This window comes from Hydractinia symbiolongicarpus, chromosome 9 (genome assembly GCF_029227915.1).
Source record: "Hydractinia symbiolongicarpus strain clone_291-10 chromosome 9, HSymV2.1, whole genome shotgun sequence".
NCBI lineage: Eukaryota > Metazoa > Cnidaria > Hydrozoa > Anthoathecata > Hydractiniidae > Hydractinia > Hydractinia symbiolongicarpus.
The window spans coordinates 24,522,919-24,538,061 of NC_079883.1; the positions used below are offsets into that span (position 1 = coordinate 24,522,919).

The window sequence follows — 15,143 nt, forward strand, 5'->3', positions numbered from 1 at the left end:
TAGAGATGGAAGTCTTAAACCACAACAGACTTCCATTACGGGTCACTTGGTCTGGAAGATTATTCCACGCTTTTGCAACTCTAAATGGGAAGGCTTTTTTGCCAAATTCTGTGTTGACCAAGGGAAATGTGATCCTGTTTTTTGAAGCTCCTGTTGTTTGATGATTATGACATTTTTTTTGCTAAAAGGAATTTTGGGCACATGTAATCAGGAGCAATGTGATTAATGGCTTTAAAAACTAATATGGCATCGTTTTTGATAAGTAAATTATTCAGTGAATATTCTCTCTCTTTCCCAAGAAATGTACAGCCACACTTTAATCGTTTTTCTAGTTTTTCCAATCTTACCTTGGGTGGCACAAACCCATGCTGAGGAGCAGTAGTTGAAATATGGCATGACAAGTGCGTTAATTAAAAGGTTTTTTCTGTAAGGTGTTAAACAGGATGTAATGGTTCTAATTTTAGAATATTTAATTAGTATTTTTCTATTTATGTCATTAACATGCTCTTTCCATTGCATTTTTGATCAAATAAGACAAGACATTTAACTTTTTCGCTCCTCTTCAAAGGAATACCCAATAGATATAGTTAATAGTTTTGTTCTCAAGTTTTTTTAACTGCCTGTGGTTGCCGAAAAAGATTGTTTCAGTTTTGCCCGTATTAATAGTCATTTTGTTATTATTCAGCCAGAGGTCGACCTGAGAGACAAGAGTATCCAAGTTTTTATGGGATGACATATCTATTTTATCATCTGCATATGGATGGTGATAATTGATGACAGATTTTAAGTCATCAATATATAAAAGATCCCTGTGTTGGGGCTTTTAAAGAGGTCAAAATTTTTCTCAAAATATTTAAAGAAAAAGCATGAATTTGTAATTTTTCCTGTTTAGGTACTAAAAATTGTTAAAGTTGTTGACTTTTGTTTTATAATATATTATTATTATTATTATTATTATTATTATTATTATTATTATTATTATTATTATTATTATTATTATTATTATTATTATTATTATTATTATTATTATTATTATTATTATTATTATTATTGTTATTATTATTATTATTATTATTATTATTATTATTATTATTATTATTATTATTATTATTACTTCTTTATCTCTATTCTTTTCCACTGTTGTTTTTTTGTTAACAATATGACATACAAACTTACTCTTTCCTTTATATTCGCATAGTGCACAGGTCCCTTTAATTAGGCTCTCAAAGAACTTGTGCACTCTAACGTTTTCTTCCGCTTATCTTTTATAGTGTAACTGCCGTAGCGGCATCTTCTTAAACAAATGTTACACTATTAGCCTCCTCACATATATACACTAGATTTGATTTAATTTTTATTGAAGATAATACGGTACAGTTTGGGAAAATCTTAACGTAAAAATCTTAAGGGTCTTGGGCGGATGGAAACAACCTATACGGCTTAGATGGAGGTGGGCATTTGCTGTGCATTTAAGTTATAAGACCCAGTCCAGGATGTTGTGAGGTTTCATATTTTAATGATTGATTTCTATACAACCTGGTTCTATGTGCCGGATAATTGCTTGCTGATAAAGTCTAAGTTATGGTCTCCCATTCATCCATTCCGGGGATATCAGCTGTACTTTAAAACTTCAATGTGTACACATTGAAGTTTTCTGTCCAGCTGGAATGGGTGGGGACTGTTTTATGTATTCGTAAGTGTGTCTTAAATGTCTATCTCTTACTTGTTGATTTATTTATTTTCTTTCTCCCAGCTACGTTGCAGTGTCATTAATTTAAGCAATGATCGGTTTAGTTGTTCTTTTGCTAATTTACCACACTTTTAATTGTCAATAGATTTTTTAATGTAAAAATTCTGTACATAATCATTTTTAATTGTTTATATGTTAAAACATCCGTAATTTTAACTATGTACATATGCAAATACTTCACATTATTGATGACGAATTTATTTCTGTGCCGACATTTACTAATCAGTTCGTTCCTTTTATTCAATAATTCCTTTGGGTCAGAGTGTAGGATGAAAACTTTTTCAGATATACACAGGTCACAAAACGTTTATTTCCATATTTGTATTGACTTGCGCGCATTGCAACAGACCAATTAATCCAAAATGCACGGTTTTCGTCATTGAGCCTCCATATAAACTTCGAAAGCTCGGTTTCGTTCTGATATTTCCAGTGACGGAAAGACTTCGTGTAAAGTAAATAACCCTAACAGAGATATACAGTTACAATGACATGCATAATATAATATGAAATATTATTTTGTATTTTACTATTTTTAAAAAGCCTCTGCCTTAATGTAAATTCTCAAAGTTTACAAATTGGCAAATTGATCCTAGTTCCAAAATGAGAAAGTTTAGTTGTTTTATTAAGTTGACCATATTTATTTAGATAATAAAAAAAATTCTTCTTTTTGCTCTTAACAAAGAAAAATGTTTTTCCATTCCGGCACATACAACTGAAGCATCAATTTTCTCCCTCGATAGTACGCAAATTTTTTTCTTTTTGCCTTTATTTAATGACAAATATTTATGCCTTTGTGCACGTACTGTAAATTTGTTACCACAATCATGCACATAATATATTTAGATCAGCCAAAAAGAACTGCTTTGTATAGGTTGCTTGTTGGATTATATAACAATGTTTCACATTTAGTGTATTTAATATGAGTGGATATTTGTACAGTGTTTACGTCATAAACAAGGCAGGTGGTTTAATTTACCAACGGGACTATTCTTATACTGAAAATGAAGTGGAACAAACATTTAAACATCCACTGGGTTTAGTGCTAAAAGAAGTTGATGATAAACTTGTGGTTTTATTTGGTGAAAAAGATGGTGTAAAAGTTGGACATTCATTGTTAGGAGTTAATGGAGAAACTTTGAATGGAAAAGTGTTGCACGATGGTACCTCAGTGTTAAATCTACTCAATGATGAATCAAAGTTTCCTATAACACTTCGCTTTGGAAAGCCAAAATTAAGCACAAACGAGAGAATTATGTTAGCATCTATGTTCCATTCACTTTTTGCAATATCCTGCAAACTTTCTCCAGCAGAAAAGTCATCAGGTATTGAACTGTTAGAAACCAACTCATTCAAGTTACACTGTATGCAATCTATTACTGGAGTCAAGTTTCTTGTACTAACAGATCCACGTGTCCTTAGCATGGACGCATTTTTGAAAAAGTTGTATGAACTTTATTCTGACTTTGCACTGAAGAATCCTTTTTTCTCGCTTGAGATGCCGATCCGATGTGATTTATTTGATACAAATTTACAAAAGTTACTTGAACAAACTGAAAAAAGTATTAATCATACTATGTTGTCTACTTAAAAAAATCTATGTAATGTGATAATGTTGGTTTATTTCTATCCTTTGCAGCAAAATTTCATTTCACATTGTAACTGCTGATGCAAATTTATAATTTTAAGTTTGTTAAATAATGATAATGTCTTCACGCATAAGCTAAGATGACCCTAGAATCTACATTAGACACTTCAGGATAATAAGTTATCTACATGTATGGTTGAGGTAATGTCTCTTGTGGAGTAGTGATAGATTTTCTAAGGTAATTTCCATCTGGCAGAAATTTCAAATCCAAATTTTTAACTTAAAAATTCACAGGCCACTCATTTAAAGCTATGAATTTCCTTTAACAAAAATTAGAAGTTGTATTTGTGTTTCCTCTCAAATTATAATCTTTACTTAAGATCTGTACTAAAGAGTATCCCATTAGATAAACTAAAAAATGTTTACTGTATTAAATTTTTTGTTGCTTATTTTGTTTTAACAATGCTAGTGTGTCGATTTAGTTTTGTAAAATTCTATGTTCGTAAGAAATATATAAATAAATTAATCCTTCTAATTGTTCTAAGAGTTTATTGTGTATCGTGTCTAAAATGTTAAAATATTGGTTTAAAAATAAAAACCACAAATTTATATTTTTTAAGATTCTAACTAAAATCATGGCTAATACATATGATGGCAAATGTTTCTGTGTGGTTACCAGTGCTAGTAAAGGATTTGGTCGATCAATTACGCAACTGCTACTCCAGGAATCGGGACTTCTACATAATGCAGAATCAGGATCGAAAATACTTCTCATGGCAAGAAACAATTCTGGTCTTGAAAGTACCAAAGAAATATCACTGAAGACTGCATTTAAACCTGAAAGATTTCACTTTGATCTCTGCACTATTGATTTTTCAACACCTGAAGCAGTGCAAGATATTGTTAAAAAGTATCTAGAAACACTTGACACAGAGTTTAAACATGTTTTTATTTTTAGTAATGCTGGTTTTCTTGGAGACGTATCGAAAACATTAGTTGATCACGACAACATTTCCGATATTCAAATCGTTGTCAACATTAATGTTATTTCTCCGTATTACATTGTATCCAATTTTTGTAAGCATTTTAAGAGTTCTAGATGTTTTGTGATCAACACGTCATCCCATGCTGCCCTAAAACCAATGCCAAGCATAGGGTTGTACTGTTCGGTTAAGGCCTGCATGGATATGTTTATGCAGAACTTGACCATGGATTGTCCTTCAATACGAACATTAAATTATGCTCCAGGTCCAATGGATACTGATATGGCTGAAAAATTAATGAATGAAGCTGGAAATAAGGATCTAAGTAATATCTTCAAAACTTTATTTAGAGAAGGAACTATTGTTAAGCCAATAGATTCTGCGACAATGTTGATGTTGTTATTGAAAAAGAATGAATTTACCTCAGGTGTTCATATTGAATATAATGACGAAAGAAAATGTAAACTTTAGTTGAACTAACAATTTCCTAATTATACCAGAAAATTTTTTTTGTTATATTAAAAATTTTTCAATATACATTTTGCTACGACAAAAAGGCATTAGGTTTTTTTTTGTTAAAAATAATTATAGCTATAAATTTAAATAAAACTTCAATGTTTTAAAGTAACAGATTTTTATATAACCTTCATAACTCATACAATTTTATACATAGCTATACCTTTTTATCAGCAGGTTTTTATCTAGTGTATGTAATTTTTTTTCATATTATTTATGAAAATATTTAAACTATCTTTCATAACTTTCGTAAAATGATAACAATTTTTGATCTTCAGTACCTTAAAGCCAGCTCATTTAAGTTGTGAGTTGCTATAGATCATTACCTTGTGAGTTCAGTCACTTGTACTTCTTTCTTATACTTATCTTGCTTGCTTGCTATGTATATGTTGAAACACTTATTATGCTTTCTACAACATAGAAAGAACAATCAACATAAGACTTCCATAATATCAACATTGGCCCCCAGAAATAAATAGTTGCACCAATTGCTTTACTTCAAAAAGGACCAGATTTAACACAACATCGTTGAAACAACATACATCCAAACATAATCAACGTCTTCTATTTACAATATGTACATTTTTCTTCTTGCTTTATTAAAGCGAGCCACAAGCCAAAACCTTCAAGATTTGATCAGTGGATGCACCTCTTTTTGTCAGGCTATCAGCTAGTTGTCTTGCACTTGGGACCCATTTCACTTGGATCTCTCCAAGCTTTACCATCTGCTTCAATCTTGCCACATCAACGCGTTGTCGGGGATCCTCAACCACTTTTGTACTTTCCAAGTTGTCTTTCAAAGATTTGCTGTCAGTTATCAGTTCAACAATGGGAAGTTTCTCCAAACAGAACATCTCTTTGAACATAGATGCAACAAGATGAGCATAATCAGCTGTGTCAGCTATAGCAGATATTTCTGTTGCCAAAGGTGACTTTGTTACTCTATCCAATTTCTTGGATTTCCATGATATGGGAGCAACTTTTCCTTCTCCTTTCAAATACACAATATGACCTCCTTGCGAGTCTCCATTTGGTAGGGAGTTGTGCGAGCCATCTCCATATGCAACAACTTTGATTTCATCTGGATGACCAAGTCCAGGAAAAAACAAGTTTCACGTCTTCTGACTTCAAAGTTTTGATGGATTTGTTGGCTTCTAATAAACTTTTGACTGTTGCCTTTTTTCCATAATTACTCAACATACATCCTTGGAAAGATACATCTGGTCGAGTTTGTGATGTGACCCACAACAGTTGTCCACACACTGACCTTAATTCCTTCTTTTCATTCTCGTCAAGTGTGTCTTTTATACTCTTTTTCCTGTCTGGACTAACTTGAATTTCCTTGAGGCTTTTAATATATTGTGCTTGATCCACAAAAATGGCTTCGTTTGTTTGCTCTATGTTGAGTCTAACATATTTAAACGCTCCTTTTCCCCTCTTACTTATTTTGAACTCTTTCATAACTTCTTCCATTACCCCTTCATGCCACCTTGATGTACCACAATATGTGAAATCATCAACATGAGCCACAATAATTCCAACCAATTGGTCATCTTCATGCCAAAGAAATAACGATTGGTCATACAGGCTAACTTTACCACCCAACTCAGTCAGCTTCTCTTCCACTTTATTATACCATTCTCTTGGTGCATCATTGAGCCCATACAAACATCTTTTTAATTTCCAAACTTTTCCATCTTCTGAGAAAAAACTAGGTGGTCTGACAAGGACTTTCCTCTGGATCTCTTTGCCTTGTAAAAAAGCAGCAGCTATATCTAGTGAATGAAGTTCCCATTCCATAGTAGAAGCCGCCATAAATATCAACCTCAATGACTGTCTGCTTGCTGTAGGGCTATCAACTCTTTTATCGACCAACTGCTCCTCAAAGCCTCTTGCTACAAGTCGTGCTTTAGTTCTTTTTGTGCAATCTGGGTTACACTTTTTTTCAATTACCCACCTTGTTGAAATGGCTTTTTCCCCTACATCTTTAACCACTTCAAAAACATCATTTTCTAGCAGATTGTTGTACTCCTTCTCTTTTGCTTTAATCACGTCTTGCTTCTTCTCATCCACACTAGAAAGTACTAAAACTTGATTTGTCTCACCTTCTACTTGTCTCCACCATTGTACACGACTCCAGTCCACGGAGCTTGTCTCTTTCTGCCCCACTACATGAACATTCACCCAACCATTCCATTTTCCAACCTTCTTTGGTTGTTTAGACAATACTCTAGCTTTATGTATCTTTCTATTGTCGATGGAATATTGAATCAGTGTATTGTTCTTTGGTTTCTCTTTATTACTTTGTAGCCTTTCCCCTCCTTTCGAACATCCAACACTTTCTCTCTTTGTTTTATCATGTTTTGGTTTATGAACTTCTAGTTTCTCCTCATCTGCATATTTTGTTGAACTTTCATCTTCTTTTTCACTTGACTGATGATTTATTGTCTTTGTTTCACTTTTTCATTTTCAATCACACTTCTCTCTTCTTCTGGAATCTTCTGAACTGGTTTTTTAAGAAATTGTACTTCAGAGTCATCTTGCATTCCTATCTTCTCTACATTTTCCTCTCTTGTTGAAGTATGAGCTATTTGAGTCTCAGCTGTCACATGTCCCATACCATTCTCTGTTTCATCTTTATCTTCATTCTCAGTTTCACCTTCACCTCCATCTTCATTTTCATTCTCAACATCAACATCTTCTTGATTCTCAGCTTCAGCATCTTCTTCATTCTCAGCCTCAGCATCTTCTTCATTCTCAGCCTCAGCATCTTCTTCATTCTCAGCCTCAGCATCTTCTTCATCATCACTGTCTGCATCTTCTTCATCATCACTGTCTGAATCCATTTCAGTTTCAATCCATTGTACATGCTTCTCTCCCTTGATTCCATTGTTCTTATTTCCTTCTTCCTGAACAACATCTACTTGTCTTTCATAATCATTTGGCTGTACCTTCAACAATTGGCACGGATGGCATCGATAAAACGCTCCACCATGTCGTATCAATACAAAATTGGTTTCTTTACCAATAACCTTTCCTGGTCCAGACCATCCCTTCTTTGCTTTTCGTTTGTAATATACTTTTTCGCCAATGTTGAAGTCCACCTCAACATATGTTCTTACGTTTCTTCTCAGGGCTCTCTTAATCCTTTCAGAGGATTCTGCCTTGATATATTGCTGTCTAGCAGAATGTAAAGCATTTAGATTCTCTCTAACAACGTCAAAGCTTGTCCGCGAATCAAGTGCCGGTAGTTTGCTTGTCGTCACTGAAGGAAAGGTAATGTTTCTGGAAAGAACCAACTGGTTAGGAGAAAACCCAAAACAATTTTGTAAGGAATTCTTTGCAGACACAGCCCATGCCAAAGCTGTTTTCAGACTGCATTTAGCATCTTCTTTTGTTTTCATTGTCGTTTCGTATAGTAACACATTACCTCTTTCAACCATGCCATTACTGTATGGTGCCTCCCCGGGTGTTGTGCTTGTCTCTATGTCAAATTTCTCATGTAGATCTCTCATTACCTCGCTAGAAAATTCTCCACCATTATCATTATGCATCTTCTTTGGACTTCCAAAGTAAGCAAACCAGATTTGAGCAATTCTTTCCACAACAACATCTGTTTTCTTGGTTTCTATTACTGATGCAGCTGTATATCGAGTTGCTTCATCAACTAAATGTAATATCCAAACTTTTCCTTTAACAACTTCTTTTAAGTCCATGGAAACACAGCCATTGAACTCACTTGCCTTTGGAAAACTTACGATTGGCCTTGGCTTTGGTTTTCTGTACTTTTGGCAGAATAAACAGCCATCACATATCTTCTCTACTTGATCAATGAACTCTCGATCTTGGCAACCCCCTTTTTTCAGCAACTTTAGTAGGCGTTCCTTGGAAGCATGTGCAAACTGCCTATGAAGTTTTTCTGCTTTCTTCCTCTTCTCCTGAGTTGTGGCTCCAAACAGATTTTCTTGATGCAATATCACATTGCAGTTTTGATTCGTCCATTGACTCACAGGAATCACATAATGACCAGTAGTGTTAAACTCCAAACTAAACGTCTTGCCATTCATAGTCACTTTATGATCTTTCGTATCAACCACCATCCCCAGTTCAGTCATTGTTGGTCGGCCTATCAAAAGTGGAATCTCGTTAGCCACCACATCAACCTCAACTTGTACCATTTTTCCTCCAATTAGCATAGGAATTGTTAACATGTGATTACTTTTACTTTCTTTACCATCACCAAATCGAAATAGTGACCAGCTTTTCTTTTTACTTGATTCTGTTAATTTCCTATCTTTTTCCTCCATAGTGTCCAGGAATTCTTTTACCCATACTTCACCTGCGACAGATTTCGTACATGCCGTATCGAGAATACCTTTGCCCAAGGTATCCAAAAGGATTTTATCATTTCCTGTGCCAGCAACCAAAGTAAGATGGACAGTCAGGTTTGCATTTTCAGTTTGCCTATGTGGACAATCGGAAACAAAATGTTTTGTACTTTCGCACTCATGACACCTCATGATATTTCCCTCTTTATCTGCTGGATTAGTCTTCTTCGCCTGACCATTCCCTCTTCCTTTACTTTGTTGGTATGATCCTCTACTTGTACTTGTTCTATACCGGACTGCACCCTGTCCTCTTCCTCTATTTGATTTTGTGTACAGACATGATTCACTTTTTACGGGTAAAACACCAGTAGCTTCATCGTCTTCTTCACCACCAAATTCACCAAATACCTTTTAAAGTTTATCTTTTATATCATCAAAGGTGAGTTGTGCAGTGGCCCTGACTAACCTTTCATGATCGGCAGACAAATTTGCAGATGCCAAAAGAAAATATCCCAGTAGACCATCGTTTAAATCCAATTTGTATTTCTGAACTTCTCGATACTTGTTGTTGAATTCCACCAGAAACTTTGTAAAATTCATTCCACTTTCTCTTCTGAATTCCACAAATGCCTTCACTGCACAAAATGCTCTTGTAGTTTCTTCTTTCAAATATACTTTATCCAGTTCTGCTATCAAAACATTCAACCCATCATCTTTGGCCAAGTCCCCAACCTTGAGCGATCTAACTGCTTGTTTGGCATCACCAAGAAGACTTAAATAAACTGCTGGCCCTCGTTTTTTCTTATTGTCTTTTGTATAGGCCTCCCAAATCTCAACATCCGATTTCCAATCCGCATAACAGTCACCCCTACCAGGATCAAACGTAGGCGGTTGTTTCAACGATGACATAACAGATAATTAACTTTAAAGCAAACAATTGATGCAACTTCCCCAAAAGAAATAAAATAATACTTCCCAGCGCGTGATCTTGGACCCAATTCAACTTTCAATTCTTCAGATATCCAGTGTCATCCAAACAATCTTGTCAGAGGTGTCACTCACGAAACGCTTGCTACCATTGTGAGTTGCTATAGATCATTACCTTGTGAGTTCAGTCACTTGTACTTCTTTCTTCTACTTATCTTGCTTGCTTGCTATGTATATGTTGAAACACTTATTATGCTTTCTACAACATAGAAAGAACAATCAACATAAGACTTCCATAATATTAACATAAGTTACACTGTACGCATCTATCTAGTCAAGTTTCTTGTACTAACAGATGCATGTGTCCTTAACATAGATGGATTTTTAAAAAAGTTGTATGAACTTTATTCTGACTTTGCACTGAAGAATCCTTTTCTCTTGCTTGAGATGCAGATCCGATGTGATTTATTTATACAAATTTACAAAAGTTATTAATCATACTATTAATTATACTATGTTGTCTACTTAAAAAAAATCGGCGTATAATATAATAACGTTGTTTTATTTTCTTTCCTTTCTGTCCTCGCAGCAATATTTTAGTTTACATTGTAACTGCTGATGCAATTCTGTATTTCTAAGTTTTTTATGTTATTATTGAGTTTTTCCATTTTCGATTCTTTATTAAGTGCAATTACAATTTTTATGGATAAAACATTTATTGAATTCATCAGTAAGTTTATGTGTGCAGCATGTAAACAAGTGTTGTTTAAGAAAAGCTGCATTGCCAGTAGGATTCAATTAGTTTCATGTTAACTTTTTCTGATGCAAATAAATTAGCAGCCATTTTAATTCAAATCGGCAGTAAGAAATTGACAACGTAAATGGCAATGTGTTAACAAAGCAGAATAGAAAATAGAATTTCATATGTGCAATTTTTGCTGATGTGTATTATAACGTAAATTGCTAGAATTGTATTAGTTTCAATTCCAATAATTTCTCAGTTACCCTTGCATCTACACTATACACTTCGTCCAGATAATAAGTTATCTATGTTCACCAATGAGATACTGTCTCTTGTGGTGTAGCCATAAATTTTTAAGCTAATTTCCATCCGGCAGAAATTGCAAATCCAAATTTTTAACTTATAAATTTATGGCCCACTCCTTTAAACTATGAATTTCCTTTGACCAAAATTAGAACTCTTATTTGTTTTTTCTTAAATTGTAATTTCTATTTGCTTAATCTAGATGAAGAGTTTATTATTATGGCATTAAACTAAAAAATGTCTTGATTTTTGTTGCTTATTCTGTTTTCAGAATGTTATATTAGTGTTAAGCTACATTTAGTTTTGTAATTCTATGTTTGCAATAAATAAGTAAATAAATTAATCCTTTTTATTGTTCTAGGAGTTTATTGTGTATTGTGTCTAAAATGTTAAAATATTGGTTTAAAAATAAAAAGCACAAATTTAATTTTTTTTAAGATTGTAAGCTAAAATCATGGCTAATACATATGATGGTAAATGTTTCTGTGTGGTTACCGGTGCTAGTAAAGGATTTGGTCGATCAATTACGCAACTGCTACTCCAGGAATCAGGACTTCTACATAATGCAGAATCAGGATCGAAAATACTTCTCATGGCAAGAAATAATTCTGGTCTTGAAAGTACCAAAGAAATATCACTGAAGACTGCATTTAAACCTGAAAGATTTCACTTTGATCTCTGCACTATTGATTTTTCAACACCTGAAGCAGTGCAAGATATTGTTAAAAAGTATCTAGAAACACTTGACACAGAGTTTAAACATGTTTTTATTTTTAGTAATGCTGGTTTTCTTGGAGACGTATCGAAAACCTTAGTTGATCATGACAACATTTGCGATATTCAAATCGTTGTCAACATTAATGTTATTTCTCCGTCTTACATCGTATCCAATTTTTGTAAGCATTTTAAAAGTTCTAGATGTTTTGTGATCAACACATCATCGCATGCTGCCCTAAATCCAATGCCAAGCATAGGGTTGTACTGTTCGGTTAAGGCCTGCATGGATATGTTTATGCAGAACTTGAACCTGGATTGTCCTTCAATACGAACATTAAATTATGCTCCAGGTCCAATGGATACTGATATGGCTAAAAGGTTAATGAATGAAGCTGGAAATAAGGATCTAAGTAATATCTTCAAAACTTTATTTAGAGAAGGAACTATTGTTAAGCCGATAGATTCTGCAACAAAGTTGATGTTGTTATTGAAAAAGAATGAATTTACCTCAGGTGTGCATATTGACTATTATGACAAAATTAACTAACATATTCTTAATAATACCAGCAAAATCTTCTGTTATATTAAAATGATTTTCTTTTTATTGTAAAAGATTGACACTTCAATGACACTTTATGTTAATATATGAACCCACTCCCTACTTAATACTACGTTTATAATATGTCTCATCACTTCCATGTCATTTTTTTTGTCTATTAATTGTCAAACGCTCCATAATTCATTGTCTTTTACCATTCTAAATTCAAACAATTGTTCGGCTGTATCATTTTTATATCACACTATGCGTTTCTCCTGCTGTCTGCCGTAGTTTCCTAACACTTCCAACATTTTATCCCAATGCTATAATAACTTGTTTTTCCATTGTTGGTAATTCCTTAATATATTTCTTCTTTTTATAATTATTTTTCTATACCAATCTCTGTTTCTTCTTTTGGTTGGTATCTTTGTCTATTTCACTGGTTATTTTCTTGAATATTTTCTTCCATTCTTCTTTCTTCGTTTTTTATGTTTCCTCTATGTCCATGTTAATTCCGTACTTCACCATTAAATCACGATCACTTCTATTATCCATGTTCCCTGTTTATCATTCCTTAAATCCTCTTCTATTATCCTCTTTACCAATGTCTTTTCAGCCAGTCTACTATTTGCTGTAACAGTTTCTTTTCTTCAGTTCTTTTGCTGAATTGTCCTTTAACCAGTCTCCATTGGTATTTAAAGAATGGTGTACATTTCTGTATTCATAGTGCACATTTTGAAAGTGTTTCATGCATCTTTTCTATTTCTTTTTTATTAAAGTTAATCCATGCTACAGTACCTTACAATATTGCAGGAACAATTATTATTTCAACCAACTTTCAACCCTTTTCATTGAACCACACTCCCAAGTACTTGTATTCTGTCAATTTTCCCATTTTTTTAACTTTTTTTAAATCCTCTTTTTTCTGTTCTTTTCTTAATTAACATATTCTTTGTTTTTTGCACATTATTGGTGAATTTCTCCCTTATAGCATCCTCATCCTTCTTACCATTGATTCCACCTTCTTTAGCCACCTGCATCCATTATTTTGTCTTCAGCTACCTGCATCCATTTTTTTGTCTTTAGATATGGGGTTTCCTATTTAAAAACCGCATGAATATAGCATAACTTATTTTACTACTGTCATGCTGGTTGTACCACTTGATACATAACAAATCTTTGGCCATGTATATAATTTTTATGAGTGGCACCTGCATAATTAATAAACTGTTTAACTACATTAATTTAACCTTTCACCAGCTCTTGAATCTATCGTATAGCCACAAATTATCAAAGCCTGTTTTTGCATCCCCAAAACATGGATTTGTTTTTCATAATAATTATTGCTTGAAATGTTATTATGTGATCAATTATTGATGAACATGCAATTCCTCCACACCAAAATTCACTCAATCTGTCATTTTACTTCTGAAATACTTAACCTCTTTTTTTAATGCTTTTCATATCTCCCTTTCCCTTTTTATTGATTTAATTGACATTAGTTGCCTTTTTTTTTTTTGCTTTTCTTTTATTCTATTGAACATATATCTTTCTTATCTTTTGACCATGATTCCACTTTTTTTATTAGTTTTGTTTAAAATTCAAAATTTTTATCAGGTGTATATAACTTGTTTTCTTAATATTTATGGAAATATTTAAACGTATCTTTCATAAATGTTTGTAAAATGATAACAGTTTTTGATCTTAAGTACCTGAAAGAGCCTTTCTCACAAAATTTAGTTTTTTTTTACTTGCATGATTATTCCTATATACAATCTCTTGCTAACCCTATAGTACCAGCATTTTTACAGCCTGTGTAGCCATAAAGGTGGCATAAAGTGACCACAGGCCATAATTCCTAAGTTACGTTCGTTTAAGTGAAGGAAGTTGGTACAGTTGTAGAATGTCTAATACTAAACATATTCTATGGTAAAATTTAAGTTACTGATGTCATGGGAATTAAAAGGAATGTCACATATACTTGAAATTAGTTATGTTTTCATCTTAAATATAAGTAATAAAGAGTTTCAATGTATTAGGGTAGTTTATCCTAACAGCTGGCTCTTCCTCCTCTCCAGCAATAACTAAATCACAGTACCATCAGAGATGTATAGCATTGCTCTGACTTGCTTACCTGCCACACAATCTAGTTAGTTTTAAGCAAGTTGCACTAAATTGGATGACAATATACGTCAATTTCTCTTGTATTTCTGATCCTTGGGCCTTGATTTTTGGTAGACATGTGGACTACATATCAAAAAAACTAATTTCAAATAAAAAAAAGTTATTTTAGTAATGTTATTGGGATCAAATTGATGTCATATCAGCAAGATTGTTTCTTATTGTGATAATAAAGGTAAAAAGGTCCATCTTTCAAGAAACATTAACGCTTTTTTTAAGGACCTGTCCTGTAAAAACAAACAAAATAAAAAAGGAAAAATTATCAAATGTGCATTTTTGTTATTGGGATGATGTGTATATTTTGCTATTTTACCTTGTAGAATTGAGTACATTGTATTGTCAACACAAGTGTTCACTAAAAACATTTACTACCTATGACTGCACAAAGCTGTGACATTAAACACTCTGCAGGCCTATCAATAAGAAAACAACACCTGAGCAATGAATCGCTCCCCCAAGGTTACATTAATTGAAATTGGGCGAGCAACCTAAATAAATAAAATAAGTTTATAAAAGCATATTTTATCACAAAGTCTTTTTATCTATTTTATTTTATCTTTTTTTATATATTTT

The 15,143-nt window shown here is 33.1% G+C and overlaps 3 protein-coding genes across 3 annotated transcripts; all 3 read left to right on the plus strand.

Moving 5' to 3' along the window:
* Positions 1 to 1,501: 1,501 nt before the first annotated feature.
* Positions 1,502 to 3,360, plus strand: LOC130658044 (trafficking protein particle complex subunit 4-like). The gene has a single exon (XM_057461068.1). It carries the CDS (start codon positions 2,670 to 2,672, stop codon positions 3,336 to 3,338), a length of 669 nt encoding a protein of 222 aa, XP_057317051.1. The 5' UTR covers positions 1,502 to 2,669; the 3' UTR covers positions 3,339 to 3,360.
* A 146-nt stretch (positions 3,361 to 3,506) lies between these two features.
* LOC130658041 (sepiapterin reductase-like) lies at positions 3,507 to 5,238 on the plus strand. The gene has a single exon (XM_057461065.1). The coding sequence runs from the start codon at positions 3,905 to 3,907 to the stop codon at positions 4,787 to 4,789; it is 885 nt and encodes a 294-aa protein (XP_057317048.1). The 5' UTR covers positions 3,507 to 3,904; the 3' UTR covers positions 4,790 to 5,238.
* A 4,318-nt stretch (positions 5,239 to 9,556) lies between these two features.
* On the plus strand, positions 9,557 to 12,607 carry LOC130658042 (sepiapterin reductase-like). Its single transcript, XM_057461066.1, has one exon. The coding sequence runs from the start codon at positions 11,589 to 11,591 to the stop codon at positions 12,396 to 12,398; it is 810 nt and encodes a 269-aa protein (XP_057317049.1). The 5' UTR covers positions 9,557 to 11,588; the 3' UTR covers positions 12,399 to 12,607.
* Positions 12,608 to 15,143: the final 2,536 nt, after the last annotated feature.